Source organism: Clupea harengus, chromosome 6, assembly GCF_900700415.2.
Source record: "Clupea harengus chromosome 6, Ch_v2.0.2, whole genome shotgun sequence".
Classification (NCBI taxonomy): Eukaryota; Metazoa; Chordata; class Actinopteri; order Clupeiformes; family Clupeidae; genus Clupea; species Clupea harengus.
In genome coordinates, this window is record NC_045157.1 from 28475308 (window position 1) to 28491714 (window position 16407).

The 16407-nt window shown below is 46.3% G+C and overlaps 1 protein-coding gene across 1 annotated transcript in view; it reads left to right on the forward strand.

Moving 5' to 3' along the window:
• fbn1 (fibrillin 1) overlaps nt 1-16407 on the forward strand; it is a 59565-nt gene that overhangs the window by 39065 nt on the left and 4093 nt on the right. Inside the window, exons 36-61 of the mRNA XM_012814881.3 lie at nt 37-159; nt 984-1106; nt 1319-1486; nt 1781-1849; nt 2019-2144; nt 2766-2888; nt 3075-3233; nt 3329-3400; nt 3501-3626; nt 3984-4106; nt 5333-5458; nt 5565-5681; nt 5973-6098; nt 6790-6909; nt 8077-8202; nt 10169-10321; nt 10547-10609; nt 10734-10859; nt 11032-11151; nt 11486-11608; nt 12346-12477; nt 13133-13258; nt 13569-13775; nt 14001-14126; nt 14266-14388; nt 15952-16068. Of these exons, the coding sequence (XP_012670335.2) occupies nt 37-159; nt 984-1106; nt 1319-1486; nt 1781-1849; nt 2019-2144; nt 2766-2888; nt 3075-3233; nt 3329-3400; nt 3501-3626; nt 3984-4106; nt 5333-5458; nt 5565-5681; nt 5973-6098; nt 6790-6909; nt 8077-8202; nt 10169-10321; nt 10547-10609; nt 10734-10859; nt 11032-11151; nt 11486-11608; nt 12346-12477; nt 13133-13258; nt 13569-13775; nt 14001-14126; nt 14266-14388; nt 15952-16068 (3243 nt within the window). The remainder of the gene's footprint in view (nt 1-36; nt 160-983; nt 1107-1318; nt 1487-1780; nt 1850-2018; nt 2145-2765; nt 2889-3074; nt 3234-3328; nt 3401-3500; nt 3627-3983; nt 4107-5332; nt 5459-5564; nt 5682-5972; nt 6099-6789; nt 6910-8076; nt 8203-10168; nt 10322-10546; nt 10610-10733; nt 10860-11031; nt 11152-11485; nt 11609-12345; nt 12478-13132; nt 13259-13568; nt 13776-14000; nt 14127-14265; nt 14389-15951; nt 16069-16407) is intronic.

Genomic DNA, 16407 nt, shown 5'->3' on the forward strand with positions numbered 1-16407 from the left:
TCCCTAACAGCTGGCCTCCTCTCTCTGTCCGCACAGACGTAGACGAGTGCACCTTCTCAAACGTCTGCATCAACGGAAGGTGCCAGAACATGCCGGGCCTGTTCCGATGTGAATGTCACATTGGGTACGAGTTGGACAGAAGTGGTGGCAACTGCACAGGTAAGTGTTCCCCGCAGTCAGGGTCAGAGCCAGGGAACCTCAAGATAAAGATGATTTTTTTCGGTCCACTGTCAGCCCAGTGGAAATTCAAGTCTCCTCGTCCTGAGGTGGCTGACTTTGTGACTCAGGAATGAGGTCAGGCGGATATTACACAGTCACCGGGCCCGGGCCAAACTGATCATTCCCCCTCGGGGGCAGATTGCGTCAAATTTCATCGATGGGGTCGTTAATAACTTCTGTCTTTATGACAGCCATTATGGGGTGGGTAATGACACTGAGTTCACGGTAAACACGGGGCTGTTTGCGGGCGCCGGGCCACGGAGAGGTTGCAGGCCTGTCTCGGGGCAGTGTTCCGCAGCCAGCCAGCGCTGAGGTCGTGACAGACCGGCACAGTGGATGGCACTGCTTCCCCTCACATGGAGGGAATGGAAAGAGTGATCTGGCCCCAACCCTCCCTGGCTGCGCTGTCATGGGGAATGAGCGCATGCCTAAATAGTGGGAGGCAAAGGAGGACGAAACACTGCAGAGCCACACAGGGTCGGCTGGGGTCGTCCCTCGCAGCGCCTGTGGTCCGCCGGCTCACACAAGTGCGATTGTGTTCATGTAGACACCGCACGTACACACCCACATGCAGACACGCACAAGCTGAACACAACACAATACAAAAAATCGTAATATTGTGCAGTGCTCATTTTTTGCTATATTTTCCTGTGGCAGCCCCTAGTCTGCCCAACTACACAAGCAGTCAAGTATAAAGGAAGATAAATAACAAACTGTACTGTACATCATATATGTTAATAATGTCTCTCTCTTTTACCTCACAGATCTCAACGAGTGTGCTGATCCTACCATTTGCATCAGTGGGCACTGTGTTAATACACCTGGCAGCTATGTGTGCAACTGCCCACCGTTCTTTGAGCTCAACCCATCAGGGGTTGGCTGCGTGGGTGAGTTTGCCCTGTGCTTGGAGTTCTCGTGAGGACCCGTCTGAGAACTAACTATACATCTAATTAAATGCAGTTCTGTTTAGGACCCACCACAGTAGATGGCTCTGTCACATGTAAATGTAGTCAGTATTACCCATGATGAATCACAATATGTTTTCCCTTTGGAAAAATGTATCTCTGTGCCGACACCCGCTGTGTGTGGCTTTCTCTAGATACACGATCTGGCAACTGTTACCTGGACGTGCAGTCCCGCGGCGACGCGTCAGAGAGCCTAAGCTGCTCCAACGAAATTGGCCAGGGGGTGTCCAAGGCCTCCTGCTGCTGCTCCCAGGGCCGGGCGTGGGGGACGCCCTGTGAGGAATGCCCCTCGCTCAACTCCTGTGAGTCACCCCAGCCTCTTTGGCAGGCCAGCAGTGTCAGTGTGGACTTAACTGTGTTGTTGTCTGTTTTTTTTTTTTTAATGAAGTAGTTTACAAAAGACCTCTTTGTGCAATCTGGAGGGAAGACAAATGCCTTATTAAATCTAGCAGCTTTACAACTTAGGTGGGGTTGTTTTGGGGAGTGTGGAGTTTGGAGGATGTAAGCCATTTTGTTCGCTAGCTTTAGTGTTTATGACTGTGTGTAGCTGATGCAGTTGGTGCTGGTATACAGTGGTCTGATGTGAACTCTTACAGCGGAGTATAAAACCCTGTGTCCTGGAGGAGAGGGCTTCCGGCCGAACCCCATCACTGTCATCCTGGAGGGTAACTGTCTCTTTTTGTGTTTGTCAGTTACACACACAGTGCTACCTGGACTGCTACTCATTTGTGGTATATAAGAGCATAGGGGTGATACATACTGAAAAACAAATATAACATATCAACTGTTTTTTCCCCTCATTTTTCTCTTTCTCCCACTCTTTATGTTTGGCAGACATCAACGAGTGTCTGGAGCTTCCTGGTTTGTGCCAAGGAGGAAATTGCATTAATACATTTGGGAGCTTTCAGTGTGAATGTCAAAAGGGCTTTGCATTGAACGAAGACACCAGGGTCTGTGAAGGTAAAGGATTAAAAAAAATCAGTTTTCTCTCCCTTCAGGCTCCATTTCTGAAACATTTTAGGCAGAAAGGAAATTGAGACCAGCCATTTGTTTTCCTAGGAAGGAGAAGGGGGAGGAAATATCAAAACAAGCAATGCTCGCATTTGTTGTCTCCTAGCCATCGTTCTGGTAGTGGTGCTCACTCCATGCCGTCCCATCTGTCGATAAATCAGAAGAGCGGCTAACTTTCGGGCCTAATCCCCTCCAGAAGGCCCATACGGCCGTCACTGGGCCCTGTGTTGTGGTCAGTTGACATCCCCACGACAGAACACTCTCACAGAATGCATGGCCCCTCAGAGACTAGTGTTCATCGCCTCCCTGGCAAACATGTGCTTAACGGCATTTTAATTGGGCCTTGTCGTTGGACGGCAGAACAAAAAGGTCGTGTCTGGAATTTGCAAGCATCCGTATCATTTTGGAGAGGATGTGCTTCATTTTCTTTCGTTCTTTTTTTTTTTTTTTACTCTGCTAAATGCAAGATGAACTGACTTGTTTCCAGTCCTCCAGAGGCTTGAAGGCATGGTTACAAAGAGAGCCTTCCCTAATGAGATGTGCTCTTCTCTGTGTCTCGCCCTGTTCCAGATGTGAATGAGTGCGAGCGTCCCGGAATCTGCGGTCCCGGTCAGTGCTACAACACCATCGGCAACTACACCTGCATCTGTCCACCAGATTACATGCAAGTCAATGGTGGCAACAACTGCATGGGTGAGTATTTGCTCCATGATTTCGCCTTGTAACTGTGACTTAGTCAGAGATAGAGTCTCAAATAGTCTCAGATAGAAGTCTCATTAGTGTAATATGTCATGGCTTATTTGACATTAAAGTGTCACCTCAATTATAGAAAGCTTTCACTCTGCATATGTTGATACATGATTCATTTTGTCAACACAGACATGAGGAAGAGCCTTTGCTTCAGGAATTTCTATTCAGACAATGGCACTTGTGATGGAGAGCTCAACTTCAACGTGACTAAGAAGATGTGCTGCTGCTCATACAACATCGGCCGAGCCTGGAACAAGCCCTGTGAACAGTGTCCCGTGCCAAGCACAAGTGGGTGCACAGTTCAAATGCCAACGGCCTAGCATGCTAACTTCTTCATGCTCAATCTCAAACTTTGATTTTGTGAATTTGTTTTCTCTCCTCAGCTGAATTTGCCATCCTGTGTGGCAGTGAAAGACCCGGATATTACATTGACATATACACTGGGCAGGTCATTGGTAAGCAGTAGTGAAAATCACATTCTTGTTGCGGTAATGTCTCAAACAATGTGTTTTTTGTAATACAAAGCTAAGTCTTCTCTCCTGTGCGGTTTGACAGACATCGATGAGTGCAGGGAGATTGCTGGTCTGTGTGAGAATGGAGTGTGCATCAACATGATCGGAAGCTTCCGGTGCGAGTGCCCCATGGGATTTGTGTACAATGACAAGCTGCTCATCTGTGAAGGTTGGTACATCACTTCCCTCTGGCTGAGGAAGTCTGCACCTTACATGTCCATGCCCAAAGTGCTTACCCTGGCCATGACAACCAACAGACACAGAAACACATGCAGATGGTTAACATCGTTTTCAGTCTGTTTGTCATGGGCCATCGTGGCCACTCATGAGTCACCATGAGTAAGACCATTGTAAAGATGGGCTGTGGCCTAGTTATATTAATTCAAGTGTGTGTTTGTGTGTGTGTGTGTGCGTGTGCGTGTGTGTGTGTGTGTGTGTGTGTGTGTGTGTGTGTGTGTGTGTGTGTGTGTGTGTGTGTGTGTGTGCGCGTGTGTGTGTGTGCATGCGTGCGTGCCCATATTCTCAGACATTGATGAGTGCCAGAATGGACCAGTGTGCCAGCAGAATGCTGCTTGTCAGAACCTGCCTGGAAGTTTCCGCTGTGAGTGCAAGCCTGGCTACCGCTTCACTTCCACAGGACAGTGCCTGGGTAAGCCTCCACCTTATTGACACACAGTTAGAAAGTCAAGTAGATGAAATGTCAGACATTTGTTAATGTGATTTATTATTTGAGTTTTTACCTCTTTTGAATTCTACCGTATCATTAGAGACAGTGGCTAATCCATGGTATCCATGGTGATGTAGGCCATTTAGTCAAGAACATACTCTTGAGAGGAAGACTAGCTGTGTAACCAATGACTAGCAGTGACTAGCAGTGTACACCAAGCAGAAAAGAAGAAAAACAGATCTGTCTGTTTGAACTCAAGTGTCCTTTCAGTGCCGTTTTCAATTCACTTTTAATGCAAGACATCCAATGATTCTGTTCCCTGTTAGTGCTTCACGCACAAGGAGAGTCAAACCGCCGAGAATACCAAGCCCAAATACCATGCTAATATTTTGACTCAAGATACTTTCAATGACAGACCCTCACAATACCTTGAAATTAATTTCATCTTTGTTGTGGGTACCCAAAACCAAAGGCCTTAAGTCGCACTCAGGAAGTTTCACTGTGAAATGTAAAATCCCCCTCAGCTCTTGGCCGCCTAGTTTGTGAAACTGTGAACTGTGCCCTGCGAGAGCAGCGTCTCGGGATACAACCCCCCCCCCCTGCTCTCGCATGAAAGGAAACATTAAGACATGAGCTATGCTCTGTTATAACTGGACAACAGCGGGAGCTATTTCAAGCTCTGGAGGAGGGCAATCCATCACAAGGGGCCTGGCCGCCCTGGAGCATGGATCAAGCGCTGGTGCTGGTGCTGGTGCTGGTGCTGCTGCTGGTGCTGCTGCTGCTGCTGCGGGGGTTTTTGCACAAGGCCCCTCGCAGGATGACTCAGGGTCTGGGAATTCTCATCCTGCTGGCTTCCCACCGGCTGGGCTTGTTTTGTGTTCAGTGGCACAGCTCTCTGTTGGTATGTGGCCAAAGGTAGCAACGAGGAAGATGATGATGATGGTGGTGATCATATGAATGGCCCTGGTAAGACTGGTGATGAGAATAGTGGATAGTGATGAGCACAGTTGTTGTGATATTGATGGTGATCATGGTATATAGAACTTAATGTTAGTATTTGTTTTTATATTGCTATTTCAGTGCAGAATACAAGCAGGAGAGATTGTAATTGGGTACGGTAGTAGATGATGATGATGATGATGATGATGATGATGATGATGATGATGATGATTAGATCTGTTGGCCTTCTTTCTCTCCTCTTTCTGCAGATCGTAATGAGTGTATTGAGAATCCCAATGTCTGCCACCCTGGACAGTGCATTGACACCGTGGGGAGCTACCGTTGCCTATGCCCCAATGGGTATAAATCCACCTTGGACCAATCCATGTGTATAGGTCAGTCACATTTAATACGGGTGTTCATTTTATTATGTGTGTCTATGTGTCTCTTTGTGAGTTCAAGTGGATTTATGTGTGGGTGTGGTTGCTTGCTGTTTCATAGATGTGGATGAATGCGAGAGGCAGCCGTGTGGCAATGGAACATGCAAGAACACACTGGGCTCGTACAATTGTATCTGCTACCCTGGGTTCGAGCACTCCCACAACAACGACTGCATTGGTAAGCCTGAGGGAGCGCGATGCTGCTCCTGTTTCTCATGGCCGACACACACAGATTTGGCCTCAGTGGTGCCGTGCTCAAAACTGAGATGATTATCATGTAGAAATGTTCGTAAAACTGCCCGCTCTCCGTAGAGCTAAAGGCTCACAGCAGAATGTGTTCTGTTCACGACAGCTTCCTTCATTGTTTCACTGTTTCCTACCAGGCTTTTTTTGACCAGGGTTTTTTTTTTTATGGCTGTTTGTCGTTTACTGTCGACTGCATGGTGACAGTTTTGTGACTGCGTTTCAGACCAGGACGAATGCGCCACGCAGAGAGGCCTGTGCCGCAACGGAAACTGCCTGAACACGGTGGGCTCCTTCGTGTGTGTGTGCCGGGACGGCTACGAGCTCACATCAGATGGGAGGATGTGTGTGGGTAAGAGGATGGCCCTGGCCCCCATCGCACCGCACGCTGCCAAGGAAAACAGGATACGATTTCTTGTGGCTAATTTTTGAGGTTGTGCAAAAGAAAGAAAAAAAAAGATCCCTGCCTGAACACTCAATGTGTATGGCAGTAATAGATGATCACAAGCAGGTTCAATGTGTATGGCAGTAATAGATGATCACAAGCAGGTTCAATGTGTATGGCAGTAATAGATGATCACATGTTGGTTCAATGTGTATGGCAGTAATAGATGATCACATGTTGGTTCAATGTGTATGGCAGTAATAGATGATCACAAGCAGGTTCAATGTGTATGGCAGTAATAGATGATCACATGTTGGTTCAATGTGTATGGCAGTAATAGATGATCACAAGCAGGTTCAATGTGTATGGCAGTAATAGATGATCACAAGCAGGTTCAATGTGTATGGCATTAATAGATGATCACATGTTGGTTCAATGTGTATGGCATTAATAGATGATCACATGTTGGTTCAATGTGTATGGCAGTAATAGATGATCACATGTTGGTTCAATGTGTATGGCAGTAATAGATGATCACATGTACTGTTGGTTCAATGTGTATGGCAGTAATAGATGATCACATGTAGGCTCAAATGTTCTTGCCCTGAAAACAGATGATATATCTATCTCCAATGTAATGCTCTGTATTCCCCCGTAGACATCAATGAGTGTGCCGACAACCCTGGAACGTGCGGCCCCGGAACCTGCCAGAACCTGGACGGCTCCTACAGGTGCATCTGTCCTAATGGGTACTACGTCGTGGACGAGAAGTGTGAAGGTATAAACTTGGCACCGCGCGATCCCATCGTTATAAGGCTGGTGGAGTGCACGTGGCATGTGTGCCCTGAGCTTTATAAAGCATGATAATGTGATGCAGACGGACCCCAGAGACTCACACACCCCTGTTCCCAGTGTCTGGAGATATAAAAAGAGGATTGTTCTTTGGTCACAGGTCTGCTGGATTAAGCACAGCTGTCTTCCAGTGCCACTCCATCTGTTGAGCTTTGTTGACGTATGTGATTGAAATAAGCAAAGACACACTCACACACACACACACACACTCACACACACACACGCACACACACACACACACACTAACACACAGACACTGTATACGCTAGGATGAAGGACATTCTCTCACATCCTGCATACACTTTGTGCACTGAAGTGGAACTTCATCCACCTCTCTCTGGCTCTTTTTCTTCACAGATAGATGAATAGATAGATAGATGTAAATGGAAGTGGAATTAAATAGAGGTATTGATAAATGTTATGTTTAAAAGAGGATATTTTATGGAATACAGTGAGTTCAAGGCAGTAACCCATAGCAGCTATACACTTTTAATGTTTTAGTTTTTGATGATTTTCTCCTCCTTTCTAGAAAGAAACAGATCTGCAAGCACTTTAGAGTGCAAGCACTTTTATAAGAGTGAAAGAAAACTATGCAACTTCTAAACGAACGTAATTTGGCATTTGCTGACAGTGTCCCATACGAACGGCAGGCACTCAAAGAAACACACCTGTTCACACAAGTTTGCGGTTAGGAGTTCTGTGGTTTGTAATACTCAGGTTGGATCAAACTACCATAGAGTGCTCACGGGCAAGTCATGCTGAGCCCGACAGGAAGCGCAGGGTTGGTAAAAAAAAAAAAGCCTCCCGTCAGCTTTGTTCAGTCTCCCCTGAAAACCACAGATGGGTTAGCAAGGGTTGTACCCTTTGATTATAATGTGATGAAGTTTCTTCAAGTTCAGCTTCATTTTCATGTTTGATGCAGTTTCCTGCAAAGTTCTAATATGTTTTAATACTCGGGCATAAAGTTGTGTGTGGTTCTGAGCCATAAAAAAAATCCTAGCGAACATTTTTGAATTCTGAAAACGTTCACCCTTTTATTAATTGTAACAGCATTTTGACTATTTGGTTTGTTTTTGTCTGTTTCTTGTGGCAGATATTGATGAGTGCACACAGAGCCCAGATATCTGCATCTCTGGCACCTGCACCAACACTCCAGGGGGCTTCAAATGTGACTGTCCCGAGGGCTACCAGCTGACCTCGTCTGGACGGAGGTGCCTGGGTAAGGCTCTTCAGCATGCTCATACCCAAACCAGCTTGGTCAAACCAGAAGCCATCATTTTCAGGGAAGGGAGCCAGAATGTTTCAAAATTACATTAGTACATTAAATTCAATCTGGAAAGCTTTAATATAGTTAAAGAAAAAATGGCTCTGAATGTCAGTATGTGTCATGTCGTGTGCAGCTACATCAGGCTACTTTTTCACAGCTCAGATCACCATATGAGGAAATGCAGTGGAGTGACCTGTGACCACAGATATGTGATCTACTTAAATGTGGAAACATTCTCAGCTTGTGTTTTCAGTGCTTGAGGTAGGGTTTCATCACCAGATCGTATATTCATCCTCATTCACAAGCAATTAACACCGGGGCTGTGTGGCCACCACTCCCCCAGGGATGCAAAAGAAATGGCAGGTTCCTCGCGTCGGGCCGATGTTTTTCCATTTCGTCATCCATGGCGCAGGAATGTGTTTGGGAGTTCCCCCATAGTGAGGACAGGGATGACATAAGTTGAAAGTGAAGGTTTACGGCCTCTGCCTCCCTCTCCCTCTCCCACACGTGGGATGGCGGCCTGGAGATGGGCGAGGTCCACCCAAAATGAGAAGCAGTTCTTGGGAATTTGAGCGAAAAACACAAAATTGAATAATAGATGGCCCCCAGGCCTCCCTTCAATTTTACACAACATTTCAGTATTTCACCACTATCCTTAGTGCCATATGGTAATAGGGTGCATTCTTAATGTTTTCAGTGGCTCTTGGGTGTGTTGTTTTAATACCATAGGCTTTTCCTCTCTTCCTTGTCTTTTACACAAGCAGATGCCGTGGGTGGGATGGTGGTGCTGATGGTATAGTGGCTGTGAAATGTGAAAGAGACATAATGTCAAATTTCTTTGTGAAAGACGGGGGAAAAAAATAAGCTGATAAATCACTTTGCGGGGTGGGGGGGGGTGGGTGGAGGGAGTAACGAGACGCTCACTGCACATTCTTCCACGGTGCTTTTCAGCCAGGTGTGTGTGTGTGTGTGTGTGTGTGTGTGTGTGTGTGTGTGTGTGTGTGTGTGTGTGTGTGTGTGTGTGTGTGTGTGTCGTATGATCTACGGGGGTCAGACGGATTATTTGTGTAGAGCAAGGGAAGGCCAGTACAAACACTCCAGAGGCCACATCTCCAGCGCCTGCTTTTCATTACCAGCTGAGGAGAAGAGAAACAGGTCCCTCGCAGGGATCCAGTGAGCACCAGTGAAGGATGGTGTCTGAGGAGAAGAGAAACAGGTCCCTCGCAGGGATCCAGTGAGCACCAGTGAAGGATGGTGTCTGAGGAGAAGAGAAACAGGTCCCTCGCAGGGATCCAGTGAGCACCAGTGAAGGATGGTGTCTGAGGAGAAGAGAAACAGGTCCCTCGCAGGGATCCAGTGAGCACCAGTGAAGGATGGTGTCTGAGGAGAAGAGAAACAGGTCCCTCGCAGGGATCCAGTGAGCACCAGTGAAGGATGGTGTCTGAGGAGAAGAGAAACAGGTCCCTCGCAGGGATCCAGTGAGCACCAGTGAAGGATGGTGTCTGAGGAGAAGAGAAACAGGTCCCTCGCAGGGATCCAGTGAGCACCAGTGAAGGATGGTGTCTGGCTCGGCCACGGCCGTCTATGCTACAGTGACCGCGTGATGAGCGCTAACGCTCTCAGGTCCTGAAGCCTGCACCTCTGTGGCTGATCCAGGGACATCCTCATGACCCGGTTTGGCACCGCAGATCTAGAGAGAGAGCGGGCCCTGGAGCCAAGGGCCTGGGTCAGGCTCCTGGAGCCCCAGAAAGCATCTGGTGCTTTGATTACAAACGACGACCTTAAAATACACGTTGATCCCACCTTAAATCCCACTCTGTGTCTTCACTCAGCTAGTGTGGAATACGAATGAACACACACTAAACGTTTCGCTCTCTCTCTCTCTCTCTCTCTTTCTCTCTCTCTCTCTGTCCTTCAGATATGCGTATCCATTACTGCTACACCAAGTTTGAGAATGGACGCTGCCTGGCACCGAAGCACCTCAACACCACCAAGGGGAGCTGCTGCTGCAGTGCAATGCCAGGCCAGGGCTGGGGCGACCCCTGTGAGATCTGCCCCAGCATGGGCGAGGGTCAGTCCAGTTCTCCCACAGTCCTACAGGACACCAAAACACATTCGCTTCTCAAATAATAAGCGTTTTAATATTAATCACACCCTGAACACCTGAATGATAATACATAAGTTATTATGTATACAATGCATAAGTAGGATTTCTGCTGTTGTTTTGCTCACAACATGACCAGAGAATGTCATTTTTTAGCTCGCTAAGCTAAATGCTTCCATTTCTTTTTTCCAGAGGCATTTACAGTACTGTGCCACAATGTTGGCCAGACCTTTGGACACGATGACAAGCCTATTGGTAAGCTTGATTTATACTCAGTGATATGAATTGTTATGAGTCAAATGCCTCAGGAATGATAGCAGACTAATAGTCACATCAAGACAGTTCAAGCCTGGTTTTAATGCCTGATGTTTTGGACTAGACATTGATGAGTGCTCCACCAACCCAAATGCCTGCACTAACGGAGAGTGCATCAACACGGACGGATCCTACCGCTGTCAGTGCCCCTTTGGGTTCCGACTGGACACCACCGGTATCAACTGTGAGGGTGAGTTCCTGGGAATTCCGTATCTGCCTCAATAATATCATCAACTCAAATACATACAGATCCAAGTAGTACGTGAAAAGTAAGCATAAAAGGCTATGGTGAAAAGAAATGATCTGTGCACATTCAGACTAACATTTGGTGTACATTCCCACCCCCCCCCCCCCCCCCGTAGATATCAACGAGTGTGACCTTGGAAACCCCTGTGGCAACGGGACCTGCACCAACGTCATCGGGGCCTTTGAGTGCACTTGTGATGAGGGCTTTGAGCCGGGACCGATGATGTCATGCGAGGGTATGGTGTGATTCCTTTCATCCGCAGAAACTCAGCTAATGCACTTCTTGCTCAAGATGTTTACACAGATGTGAGGAATCTGGGATGCCAAGGCATAATGCTGGTGATGGCACCATGATGGCCAGTGATGTATCACCATCACTGATTAACCGATTTAAAACAATCACTTCCTGTATGGGGAGCTATCTGCACATAAAAGCTTTTCATATTTAAAAAAAAACAAAAAAAAACATGATGTTGATCATGATTATTACATTTTAGCTAAACATATGGAAGTGCTAATTGCACATGTACTCTTGAGGCAGTCATTCATCTCCTGTGTCTCTCTCTCCAGACGTGAACGAATGTGCCCTGAACTCTCTGCTCTGTGCCTTCCGCTGTGTGAACACGCACGGCTCCTACGAGTGCAAGTGCCCCACCGGCTACGTACTCCGGGAGGACCGCAGGATGTGCAAAGGTACTCTATCAAACATTTTGTGTTATCGTTAAAGAGAGGATTGTTTATATACACACAGACCCTCATGAAATGTTGTTTCTTAAAGGTAGTTCATCTCCCTGGTAACATTTTGGAGGGAAATTGTAGCTGCAGTCTGCGAGTTTGAACTGGATGAGGTGTTAAATGAGGAGGCTGTATCTTCCCACGGCGTTCCTGAAATGTCATTGAGGTGTTTTTTGAAAAGAAGCCTAGACAGGGTGGCATGAACCTCAGCTGCTGTCTTTCAATGAAGAATTCATAATGTAAATCCAATTTTTTTGGCGTTACGTAATGGATAGACATTTTCCTGGAGTCTTTATGAGGATGGAAAATACACAGAAGTGCGTTTCCACTCTTGGAGGAGACACTGAAGTGCAATAGGACAAGAGCTTTTCAGACTGTAAACTCTGAACAGGTTGAATCCCTCAGTCTCTTGTGCTATATACGCCCTTATTTACATTTCACTTATAAACAGAACCGTAAGCTCCATTTTCAAACTCGCAGCAGGCCCGAACCTGACTGGCTTAAGAGTGGATTACGCTATTCTCAGGCCACACTGCCCGTGTGACATAATACTTTCAGATTCACACAGCAACTGCAAAGGTCAGAGGTCACAGATTCTGACTTTCCAGCATGGTTATTTGTCATTGTTACTGACGCACATGCACACACAGGCTGTAGTATAACAAGAATGTTCTCTTTGTTATATTTTTTTTTAGACCAGAACGAGTGTGAGGATGGCATTGACGACTGCGAGTCACGAGGAATGACATGCAAGAACCTCATCGGCACGTACATGTGCATCTGCGCTCCAGGTTTCATGCGGATGCCCAACGGAGAGGGCTGTATGGGTACGACCGCAACACTGGGTTTTAGTGCAAAAACTGTGTGCAGCTGCCAATAGTGCAAACACCTCTTGATGAAGAGAAACCACCTGATGGCTCTCATGACTCACTCGTGCGTTGGTATCACACTTGCCTCAGCTCCGCTGGGTGCTCAGTGAAATGAGTTTGGTGCTTAGGCTTGTTTATAAAAGGGTATATACAGGGAGATTGAGGAGTATAAATGATCCGAAATCTTGATGATCTCCATGCAGGTTATCAAGAGTGGTCTTTCTTGATTTGATTAATTAAGTTTTACTGAAGTAAAAATGAAAGAATGTTTATTTTTTTCAGTAATGAAGCAAAAATGAGATGCCATATGACAGCCAGTTGAAGCATTGTTACTAATGGGAGATCATTTTAAGATAACAGATTATGTGTATAAAACATTTCTGCAGTTTCTCCATTTTTATACCATTTTATTTCTGGCGTTAATTCATGTAAACTGTATGTTGAAGATAACTGTTGTAAAATCATATTCACAGAAAGATACATAGCCTTGTCACTAGTCAACGAACCAACCCCAAGTATTCAATGAATCACTAGGGCCTCATTTATCTGAAATACAAATGAATTAGTAAATAGTACTTGAAGCTGTTCTATGTGTTCTGCTGTGCTCTGTCAGACCTGAACGAGTGCAGCACTAAGCCAGGCATCTGTCAGAATGGACGCTGTGAGAACACGGTGGGCAGTTACCGCTGTAAGTGTGACCAAGGGTTCAACCCCAGCCCAACACAGACTGACTGCATCGGTAAGTGGCTGTTCATCCTCTCACAAAAAACATTTGGGCTTTTCTCTCCTCTCTTCATGTCTGTAGAAGTGTAATGCATGCCCCTCTTCATGTTTGACCATGGTTTGATATGACATACACTATTTGACGAGAAAAGGGATTGCGTTGACAGCGGAGTGTAGGAATGATATGGCCAATGCTTAATGTGATGAGAATATCACCTGGAAACTAATATTTTAAAAGATAGTAGTACCTTACCTTCCTTTTGAAGATGATCCACTCTGTTGAAACAAAACCCCCCCATTGTATTGTTGCCCTCCCTTGCTTGCAGACAACAGGCAGGGCTTCTGCTTCACGGAGGTCCTCCAGACCCTGTGCCAGATGACATCCAGCAGTCGCAACAGTGTCACCAAGTCTGAGTGCTGCTGCGACGGGGGCCGCGGCTGGGGGCCCACCTGTGAACTGTGCCCTCTGCCAGGCACCACTCAGTACAAGAGGATGTGCCCACTCGGCCCTGGGTACACAACCGATGGCAAAGGTAGGCAAATCCCTCCTTTAGCAATGAACTTACCAATGAAGAGATACCTACGAGGAACACAGTACAGTGTTTTAAATGGGCTTGATGTGGCACGGTGTTAGCACGGTGACTTCTTCGGTCTTTCGCCTCAATGAATTATCCCAATTCGGGGGATGAAATATGTGAAAGTGCGACATCTGTATTAGATTGTATGGTAAAAAAAAATCTCCTTCCTCTATATTTCAGACATTGATGAGTGTAAGGTGATGGGTAACCTGTGCAAGAACGGCCAGTGCATCAACACGCTGGGCTCCTACAACTGTGTCTGTAAGCCAGGCTATACCCCTGATATCATTGGAACTCTATGCATCGGTGAGTGACTGCAAACCTGTCCAGGCATAATGTCCGGGCTGTTTAGCATTTCTTTTAGCAACATCTTAGGTGGCAGATTCACCTGTCATAACAGTCTTCACCACACTACTCCTCTGTTCAATCTTCCGTCCTTCTGTAGACGTGGATGAGTGTTCACAGGCTCCAAAGCCCTGTAACTTCATCTGTAAGAACACAGAGGGAAGCTACCTGTGCTCCTGCCCCAGAGGCTACATCCTGCAGGAAGACGGCAAGAGCTGCAAAGGTAACGTGCTCTCACTGTTTAAGTCCCCACACAGCAGATAAACAGATAGTTGTAGTAGACAGTGTATGTCACAGAAAACTATTCAACCTAGTTTTTCATCACAGTTTGACCATCTTCAGCTACACATATGAATTTAATTTTAGAGGTAATATAAATCTGTTTATAGTGAGCCCCTCTTAACTAGTCGTCGTCAAAATCAAGTGTTTTCTCAGCTATTTTCACAAACACCTTTAGGCCTCACATTATACAAGGTTTTTTACAACCAGAATTAAAAGTTGAAGGCACTTGTGAACTTCCCTACTGTATTCAGCTATGTTCACATTCAGTTAAGCACTGTGAGTCTGTGAACTCTGCAGGCTTTCCAGTTAACTAGAGTTCAGTGAGGGGTCCTTCACTAGACAAAACTTCACATTCCCCCTTGACGTGCTTTCAAGGTCACCACTTGGCGGAGGGAGGGAGGGAGGGAGGGAGGGAGGGAGGGAGGGAGGGAGCGCCGGGCCCTCTGCCCAATTCCCTGCTCTGGAGAAAAGAGGGAGTGCTCGCTTGCTGCTACACTTCAGCTCTGGTTACTCTCTCTCTCTCTCCAAGCTGATCTAGAATCAGTATTCCCAAACCACACCTCTCCGCTGATTGTGAGCAAGACATGACTACAGTTCCCAGACCAGCTGCCTAGGATGGAGAGTTATGAGACCCCATGGGAAACACCTCGTTTTTTCCCTCCCCTGTTGGCCAGCTATCAGTTCAGTACATAAAGGCTGTGGTCCCTTGCATCCTGCCAGAAATGCTCTTTTTTACCAGTTAGCGTTAGCTCGTAAACAAAACTTAAACCACGGAACTTGCACGGCAGTCATTATATTGCCATTCCTCATCGTTATTTACAGTTGCAGGCTGGAGAGGTTTTCTACCCCACCGTGTTTCCGGGGGATAGTTCATTCACAGGTCACGGTTTTAGGGGGTAATGTACAATTAACAATGACCCCCTCCCCATTAAAGTCACAAACACACAATCACTCACATACATGCACGCACACACTAAGTGAAGTGTTTGTGTTGTGAGTCTGCCTGGAGAGCAGGGGCCTGTGTGTGTTAGCTAAAGCACACCAGAGCTTTGTGTTACTTGGCAGCCACCTTCTCCCTTTTCCTGGAGCTCCAATCCCAGACAGTTTCTCGTTCTCTCGCTCTCTTCGTCTGTCTCTCTCTGTCTCCCTCTCTTTCTGGGGGGAATTTCATCAGTGAATGAATGCTCCCTGCTTCCTCTTATCTGTCACTCTCTCTCTTTTTTCCTTCATCTGAAGGGAAAGTCTTTCTTGAAGCATCCAATTGTTAAGCTAGGGCTGTTCTTGAAAGGGACAGAATGTAATATCTGAAGTAGACGGTCAAGGGGCACTTAAGCTTGTACACTCAGAACACTTGGATTTGGATTGGATTGGAGAGAAATATGGCAAAAACTGTTTTGGAAATTGCCCCACTTGGTTTTTTAAGGAATTCTATATAATTCTTTACTACTATATAAAACTATACTTATGTACTGCATGCTGTGTGTACTGTTACCTTGTATCGCAGACCTGGATGAATGTCAGACCAAGCAGCACAACTGCCAGTTCTTGTGTGTCAACACTATCGGAGGCTTCACCTGCAAATGCCCTCCAGGATTCACGCAGCACCACACTGCCTGCATTGGTACGAACCTCACACCCACAAACACACACACACCACACTGCCTGCATTGGTACGAATCTCACACCCACAAACACACACACCACAGTGCTCAAGTGTTACTACTTATCTTCCAATCCTTTTTATGGCCTCTTTTATGGCTTTGTCCTGGAATTAATGGATTCAGTGTGATGTCTCAAAAAGTCCAATAAAGCTTGACTGATTTGTATTGATGGTAACATAATAGTTGCTTGGTAAGGAAATTCACATGTGTGGATGACAGTGCGATCTTGTCTTTCAAATTAAGATGAATAGGGGTACCTTTAACTACCCTGACATACTAATACTAATGATACAGTTGTG